The 9,262-nt window shown below is 42.4% G+C and overlaps 1 protein-coding gene across 1 annotated transcript; it reads left to right on the forward strand.

The window, feature by feature from the left end:
* The first annotated feature begins 2,940 nt into the window (after positions 1-2,940).
* Positions 2,941-4,536, forward strand: LOC119391774 (uncharacterized). Its single transcript, XM_049415396.1, has 5 exons — positions 2,941-3,079; positions 3,139-3,345; positions 3,438-3,473; positions 3,555-3,613; positions 4,492-4,536. Exons 1-5 carry the CDS (start codon positions 3,010-3,012, stop codon positions 4,534-4,536), a joined length of 417 nt encoding a protein of 138 aa, XP_049271353.1. The 5' UTR covers positions 2,941-3,009.
* The last annotated feature ends 4,726 nt before the right edge of the window (positions 4,537-9,262 follow it).

The raw sequence follows: 9,262 nt of genomic DNA on the forward strand, positions 1-9,262 counted from the left end.
ACCTGAGCGTATTACGCAAAGAGCATATATATATACACGCTCTCTGCACGCACGCTTCTTCTGACTTTTTTCTTGTCCGAAATTCTCGTCGTCTGTAAACTTTTGGACCACCGCATCACGGTGGTAGGCTGGGTTAGTTTCGGTTTTGCGGCCTACAATAAGCCAAGGCGAGTCCAAGCCGAAGACCATATCTGACCGTATGCGCGGTATGCGCGCGCGCCCATTCAGTACGAGAATCGCTGCTAAGGTGAGTTTGCGAGTTAATTTTCTCTTCTTTAGTAGTATTTGCTGGCTCTCTATCAAGCGTACATATAAGTTATATTTCAACATCTCACATACAGTATTTTCTTGTATGTCAGGGCTCGATAGGCTGAAGGTGCAGTCGTGCGCTCATCGAAAGGCATGGCCACAAACAAAGAACTTGGAGTGATGACGTCGTTCGACAATGACAGTAAGTGGCCATTTATTTTGTACTTTGTTTCAACGTCTATGCATGTATTTTGTTAAAGTGCAGTTATGATATTTCTTATAGGTGGTCCTTCAGTATTTTTTACACATACAGTGTGTGTCGCCGTTGAAGTGTGGTTCAGTGTTGCACAATGGATTCCGTGCCGCGGACTACGATATTCAGGCGCGTCCGCCGTAAGGTAGAAACCGACTTAGGCCACATATTTTCGTCTCTCGGCGAAGCTTCAGCAGAAGTGCTTCCTTTGTCCGACTCCAATAGCGATGAAGCGCCCTCCTTGGCCTCACATTCATCGTGTGGGCAAGATCCTGTAGTGTCGTGCGCTCGCCTTGACGCGTTGCCAGAAGTGCTCAGTGACAGTAATATCAGTGAATGCAGCTCTGTTGATGACAGCGCTTTTGAAGCCGTAGAGTTCTCATGCGACGTTCAGCAATCGTCACAACTATGGTGTGGAGATGCCGAGCGCAATGCTGGACCTCAAGAGCAGTCTTCAAATGCATCGTTTGCGGAACGCTTACGGCAATGGAGCTTAAAGGAACACATTCCTCACACTGCACTGACTGGGCTATTGGGTATCCTACGCTCACACCATTGTTTTTCGGAACTGCCATCATCTGCTAGGGCACTGCTGTCTACACCAAGGGTGGCGCTCGTAGAACAAATGGAGCCAGGACAGTATTGCCATTTTGGCCTCAAGGAAGGGCTTCACGCATCCCTGGTACTGTTGCCTTATGTGCCCGACCCCATAGTACTTCATATAAATGTAGACGGGCTGCCCTTAACCAAAAGTACTTAAGACCAATTCTGGCCAATACTTTGCAAAGTAGCAAATGTTGAAGCCTATGAGCCTTTTCCTGTTGGTGTGTACTATGGGAAGTCCAAGGCTTCACATGCAAATGTCTTTCTTAGAAAATTTGTGCATGAACTGAAAGAAGTCCTCAAGCAAGGTTTTACCATTGCCAACAATGTTGTGGGAGTGCTAGTTGGAGCTATAATATGTGATGCTCCTGCAAAGTCATACATCTTGGGAACCAAAGCACACAATGTTTATTTCAGCTGTACGAAATGCACTACTGAAGGAGAATTCTTGCAGGGACGTATGTGTTTCCCTCAGCTTGATGCACCCTTAAGGACTGATACAAGCTTCCGAAATTCCCAGCAAGATGATTATCACATCACAGACACCATTCTAAAGGAGTTCCCAGTGGATCTTGTTAAGCAAGTGCCATTCGATTACATGCACCTTATTTGTCTTGGTGTTGTACGCAAATTGTTTCTACTTTGGCTGAGGGGTGACAAAGCATATAGGATTGGAAGGGCAGCAAGGGAAGCTGTATCAGCAGCTAAAAATGAAATGAGAGAATATGTACCTTCAGATATGTCTCGCAAGCCACGGAGCTTGTCGGAAATAGAAAGATGGAAAGCTTCTGAGTTCCGACTTGTATTGCTCTACACAGGCCCTGTGGTTTTACAGTCACGAATCCCTGGGCCCCTGATGGCTAACTTTATGACGCTGCATTGTGCTGTGCGCATACTCTGTAGTCCGTTGTGTGACCCTGAGCTTCTTGACTATGCGGAAAGACTTCTAAAGCATTTTGTTGAGACATACATTTCCATCTATGGGAAACACGCAGTGTCGCACAATGTGCATGGCTTGGTCCACGTAGCGGATGATGTGCGAATTCATGGATGCTTAGAGAGCTACAGCGCCTTCCCATTTGAGAATTACATGCAGAAATTAAAAAGGTATGTGCGGAAACCAGAAAAATGTTTAGAGCAACTCTACAACCGTGTGTTTGAGGAACGGTCGCAGCCTGCACGAAGCCTTTGCGACCTAAGAATATTGAAGCAACCTTCACCCGCAACCGGATGGCTCAGTGGTGCAAGTGGCAGGTTGTCGGCAATGCATGAAGAGGGACCACTGCCAAGTAACTGTATTGGGCCTCAGTACCGAATTGTATCTTTTCCTGGCAATATCACTCTGAGATCAAGCCAGAGAGACTGCACATGCATGCTGAAGGACTATTCCATCATTGAAATTGAAAACATTGCATTTTCTGCGGGCAATAACCAAGCAATGTTAATCGGAAGGAAGTACCAGAATCTGGATGATCTTTACAGCTATCCGTGCAAATCATCACTTCTCAACATCTATGTCGTGTCTACACTCTCTGCTATTCAGTGTTGGCCACTCACAGACATTCCAGTGAAGTGTGTGAAGCTCCCATACGGAAAAAAGTGCGCTGTGCTTCCTATGGTGCACCTACTATGAAAGCTCTCCATAGGCAGCAGGATTTTCTTGACCTATCTTTGTTTCTCTTTTGTAATTCTTGTGTGCAAGCAAGTGTGGACATTAGCTGTGTCTGTATTTGTATTTACGTAGACATTGGTACTGCTCTTTATTCTGTTTAGATTTTAGATTTGCTGTTGTCTCATTCCCCGATGAGAAGAACTGCCTTGGGTTTGTTCATAACTCATGGCTGCATGATGGCAACCTGAAGACATTTTGGCCTGTAACGAAAAATCCGACTAAAAGGGTCCGAATGGTGATGGAAGGCACCGAGCCTACCGACTCATGGCCAGGTGTGCCATGCATCGTTAAAGGCTGGGCTGGTAAGTGTAGTTTAGGAAGTAGGTATTCATTGTACTCAAAGAAAAAACATTTCTTACAGGGACTTATGAAGATGCGCTACGAAAAATGCAGCTATTTCTTTACGAAAGCACGGATGAAAGTGAACCCATGAAAGAACTAGGCAGAGGTAAAAGAAAAAGACAGCCAAGGCTTCCAGTTGATTATGACGACCTGGCTGGGAACGGAACAAGCAGTGACTCCGATGAGAGCTATGAGCCACCAAGGCCTCCTACCCCACCGCAGCGATGTAAGAAATCATTGTGTTTAGGACTGGCTAGTGCCTGAATAGCAATTAAGGTGCTGCCAGAAAGGTTTACGTTTCACTCCGCACCTTTACAGGCCGTAAGTTCTCCAGAAAGCCTGAAGTATGTTCTGGTACGTGTAGACTTTGTTATATCTGATGGAAGACTTGTAGACAGATGTGTTAAGTACAACATTATTTGTTTTATTCCTCAGCCATGTATGAAAAGGTTAAACAACCTTCAAAATCTGGAACAGCAGCGTCACAGTCCCCAGCAAGATATCAATTCTTTTCATGCCATATGAGCAGTTTTAAGCAAATTTTTGCATTCGTATTATGTCTAGAATAATCTAAGTACATTAAACCCTCATTAACCTCAGTCCAGTAAACCCTCATAGGACAGACGCTCTCGCCAACAGTGCATGTTGAGCCCATAGGTCTCTGGGGACTCCACTTTAGTTTAAAAGTATATTACAATTTTGAGAAAGTGTTATATCGTCTCTTTACAGGTGAAAATGTAACTGATGAAGCTTCTGCAAGTATGTCACTTGACAACACAGGTCAGTGGCGTTTACTTTGCATCCATTAAATATAATGAAAATATTTGATACAGTCATATGCAATATTTCTTTTTGTAATCTTGCATTACATTTTTTGTGGTTTGAGCTTTGATACATCTGATAGGCATGATGATGCAAAGCAGCCTGATAGTTTGAAATTGGTAGTAGCTTGGTCAATATGTGATATTCACAGAGTGTGTTGGCGATTGCAAGGACCGACTTTAATTGTTCCTGGCAGCTTTTTTTTTAGACAATAGATTTTTAATAATTCTATGGTAGTCAGCCTCCCGCCATTTTTTCCCACGAACTCTGTGTGGAGGTAAAAATGTTTGCTGCAACTATTATGACATTGATGCTACTAATTAACAGAAACCGGTTAATTATTTTTTAAGTTATTCCCTTGAGTGTAGTCATTTATATGAGAAAGTTCTAGTGCATGCATATTTTTTAGAAATCTCTAAGGTCCACATAATTTGAGGTATTCATGATCAAATTCATAATCATAGGATTATTATTGAATAACTGTATTGTCTAAAAAAATACCCTGTATAATTGCTCACATGCATTATGCTCTCTGTGTTTCTGTTTATAGGCAGTTTCGCGGTACCTGTACGTAGGCCTGCGACCCATGCAATAAGGCAAGTTGATGGATTTCAACACCAGCGTAAGTGTTTAATTGTGCTATAACTTAATGCACAGTCTGAAAAAAATTCCAGACGCCTAAACACCACAAAAGCGAAGAAGCACAGGAAAAGAGCATCACTTGAAACTGATTTATTTGTGGGAGAACAGAAAATATATACCAAAATACATTTGTTCTTTCTGCGGTGTTCAGGCGTTTAGAATTTTTTCTCAGAATGGTGTACCAAGTAGCCCAGCAACAAGTTCTTTTAATAATAATAATATGTGCGGTTCAACGTCCCAAAACCACAATTTCGTTATGAGGGACGCCTTAGTGGAGGGCTCCAGAAATTTCGACCACCTGGTATTCTTTAACGTTCACCTAAATTAAGTACACGGGCCTCAACATTTCTGCCTCCATCGGAAATGCAGCCGCTGCGGCCGGGATTCGATCCCGCGACCTTTGGGTCAGCAGTCGAGCGCCATAACCACTAGACCACCGTGGCGGGGCAACAAGTTCTTTTAAGGCACAGTATTGTGGAAGGTTCAGAGAACAGTAGCAAATCTATATCCTAACGGAAATTGCGGCCCAGTTGGGTAAGGTGACTTCTGAAGCTTTATGATTAATCTCCAGATATTTATTGAGGTAGACTGCTGTGAAAGCTTGAGTGAATACTCACACTTGGTTAGAGATTGATCTTGAAGTGCATGCCATAACATTTGTCTCGCCCAAGATGGTAAGGCAACACTTCTTTTGGTTCTAAGAAAGACAGAGAGGTCAATAGAGTGCGGTGAACCTTGTCCTTTTTGAAAAGAAAAAGATTGGGGCATTATCACTCATCTTTCTTCAACAAAGTTTATTTGCCTTTATCTATTGTCTCTGGTGATCAAGCCAAGAGAAAATAATGTGATAAATGACTAGGATACCAAAATGATGTGCATGCTTAATTTGGTATAATTCCCAGTTGGAGCTAGTCCAATGTGTCATGCCAGAAGTGAAATTTTGCCTTTTCTATTTTGCAGGCATGAGGCTCTTCCGAATACTGCCTTTCAACACCCGTCATTTGCCTGTAACACTTAAGAACGCAAAACATATTCTGAGATGACTACTTTTTGAGATATCACAAGAATGTCTCTTTAAAGGGGCCCAGCAACACTTTTCTAAGTAGCCATGGAATGGCTTTGCTAAAGCAGCTTGTTGCCTCACAATCGACCGCCGCGGTTTTTCAGAATCCATCCAGTACGAGCGGAGTTGCAAACATTTGTTGCACACTGTAATTGCTCTCTCCTCTCGTCCTAGCGAAAGCTTCTAGAAGTTAAGTAGGTAGAGATGGCACATTGGGAGAGGATACATCATGCGTGCCTTTTCTCCTTGTGCGCATTTTTTTTTCTCGAAACGCAACATACTTTCTGTGCAATTGTGCACATGCAAACACGTGGTGGCCGCTCGCAGTGGCATCAGTAACTGCCGAGCAGGCTTGTTCAAATCAGCCGATGGCATGGAATTTGAGTCACTAGTGCATGAATTTTTCAACAAGTAGCATCATTTGTTGAAAGAGGAAGCTATTTCTAGCTGACTGAAATTTTATTGTAAATTCCAGGCCGCTTGCTGCGCTTAATGTTTGGCTTACATGTTCTCTGGAGCCTCGACTACCGATCAGCAGCGTTTTCTTAGCATGCTTGAAAAGTGTTGCAAGGCTCCTTTAAGTGCGTGTTATTTACTGGTTGAAATTAACTAGCAAAATATGTTACTCAAAGCGACAGCTCCAGGTGACTACTACATGGTATTAACACACATCTGGCAGGCTATCAGTTTCATATGTTTTATTATACTTGCAGCATTAATAATATAGTTAACAGAGCATCTGAAACTGTTAAGGCTATGTTAGTAAGCTAGAGGTCAGTTATGAATCATATTTGCTCTCTCACAGAATTTCTTTTCAACAAATATGAACCCTGTCATGTTCAGCCCATCAGTTCACTGATGAGATTATCCTTCTGTTGTGTACCTTTTACATTGCTGTGTTGGTCTTGCACCTATTGTGGCATTTAAAACTCCATTGCAGATGATTCACCAAGAGAAAGCCATCTGGCAGGGGCAAAATCGCCACCATCTGCAGACACACGGGTGCCTGGTATGTAGTATTATCTGCCTGCACCTAGTGCATGAACCTGCCACTTCCCTCTGTGGAAGAATTTTGCCTATGTTTCTGATTTCCATTTTGAGCTCTAAAATGGTCAAAATAGCATGTCTCTAAATCATAGCAACACCGGGCTATGGCTTCAGAAATTTAAGTAGTTTTAGAAGCTTTGTTTTCAAGAAAGTATACTTTGGGCTACTGAAACGGTGCCACAAGGGAAGACGAATGCACACGAGAAAGAGGACACGAAACATTCGTGTGCATTCGTCTTCCCTTGTGGCGCCGCTTCAGTAGTATGAATCCGTATCAACTTGCCCAGTTGTCAGTCCTTCTAAGTATATTTTGGAATTTTGCATTTTTGACATGTGGGGGGGGGGGGATGATTGATTGTAAATAATGAGCAGATAGGAAGGGAACAATGGATATAAATCGGAAACTGATTGCTACATCTGGGCAGTACAATTGCAGTGTACAATTTCGTAAGGGTTTCAGAACGCTGACGCGTTGTTTAGGCTCACGTGAACTTTTGTATCTTCTCTCCTTTCTATCTCCCTTTCTTTTCCTTCCTTAATCTTCTTCCCCCATGTAGTATAGCAGACCGGAGTGCGTCTGGTTGACCTTCCTGCCTTTCCTTCCTCCTCCTCTTCGGAAGGTGTTTCACCTCCCCCCCCCCTTCCCCGGCTATGCCCCTGGTGAGAACTTTGCCCCTTTTTTTTTGTTATGTCTTCATTTGGTGTTTGCAGTCGTGTATATTGGAGATCTGGTATCTGTGCTGTTATAGGTTTTCCCCTCTGATAGCAGATGACGTCATGTCACCCTAAGTGGCACATTTGTTGATATCGGTGTGTTCATTAATGTTACTCAAATGGGTACATTTCAAGCTGTTTTGTTTTTTTGTTTCAGTGTTCATGGAGCGAATTCTGACGTTACTGAACTCCATTAAGATCACGCAGCAGATTCACACAGACTACTTCTCTGTATTGAGAAAAAATGAAGATGCCCTTTGGAGCAAGTGGACCTTCCCGATCTACCATTTTCGTCACTTTTTGCGTTCCAGCAATTTGATGAGGGGCTTCTTGTGGATGCCAAAAAAAGGCGGGCTGTGGTAAGAAACTGAGTGTTGCTGCGTCTTCTCTTTTGTTTCTCTATCATTTCAGCTTGGGCCAGAAAGTGTGAACATTGTGTTTAATAATGAGTAAAAATTCTTATTTATTTAAGACTTTTAGCCATGCAGTCCAAAGCTGCATTTTGATGAAAGCGAAAATGCTTGAGGCCTGTGTACTTAAGATTTCGGTGGTCAGAAATTTCCAGTCCTCCACTACGGCGTCCCTCATAATCATATTGTGGTTTTGGGACATGAAACGCTAACAAGTATTATATGCAGTCGAACTGTTCCTGTCTGGTTTATTAAATTTTTAATTTGCCGTTTGTTTGATTAGCTTGCTATCAGGTATGCCTGTATATGAGGCTAATGTTATTCTAATTGCTAAAGCGTTAACAAGTGCTACATCTCAGTCATGCCAGAGTAAAATTACCTCAGTACATAATTTTGTTGAAAACCTTTGTGGGCTCATCAATATTTTTCACATAACAGAAATTCTGCCTGCGGAATATCTGAATAACCTGCTTAGAAATGGTATCAAGCAATTTTCACCAGAATACAACCATTAGTTTACAAGAAAAAAGTGGGCCGTACGTGTCCCATTGACCCATAAAGCGTCCATGAAAAAGTGGGACAGCAGCTGTCCATTGTCTTATAAGCACACTAAGCTATAATCCTTTTGCCATATTTCTTGCACAAAAAGGTCCGATTCAAGCGGTACAGAGGGACACTAAAAAATGTGCAAAGGAAAAGTTTATGTGGACCTTACTGCCTGAGGTGTTATACAATCTGCGCCTATGCCTATTGCGCTGCGCCCAGTAGCTCTGTCTGAGCTCTCAGCATACACCAAGCATTTTAGCTTCTTCTGTCACTGTGGTGATGTAGATAAGAACAACACTACAGTTATGCCTCAAGGCAAACCACACCAACATGGTGTCATTGCATGCATAGAATCCTGTAGTGCGTTTACAACTGCTGCATCAAATTCATGAACTCTCTCAGGCCCTAGACATTAGCTTTTCTCATAGATCTGTGTGTTATTGTTCTCTTTTGCTTCCTGACTGTGTAGAGCATCCATCTCTTCATTCTTTTCCTCTGGCCCTCAATTCCAGGAACATCTTAGCCACAGCTTTTGGTCTCATTGCACTGCTATTGTATTGAATATGATGAAAAGAACTTGGCCTTTTCCGTTATAAAGTTGTTTGTGATGCAATAATGTCCATCAGACTCTAAACAGTTATGTGTGCCGGTTATGTAGTTAGGCTAAACAAAGAAGTGCCTATTTTTCATTCAGGGGCACTGACGACATGATTTTTGGCTGATATACTGCACTAATTCGAAAGAAAATCCATAGTTGCATGCTAGAATCACTTTTCTGAAGATCCAGAAAAAGAAAAAGTACCATATATCTAGAACTTTAGCCATCCTGCATGCAATGTAACATCAGGTTTAAAAAAGAATTGAACATACAAAACTAATTTAAACTCAACGTATCAACG

Source organism: Rhipicephalus sanguineus, chromosome 4 (genome assembly GCF_013339695.2).
Source record: "Rhipicephalus sanguineus isolate Rsan-2018 chromosome 4, BIME_Rsan_1.4, whole genome shotgun sequence".
Lineage (NCBI taxonomy): Eukaryota > Metazoa > Arthropoda > Arachnida > Ixodida > Ixodidae > Rhipicephalus > Rhipicephalus sanguineus.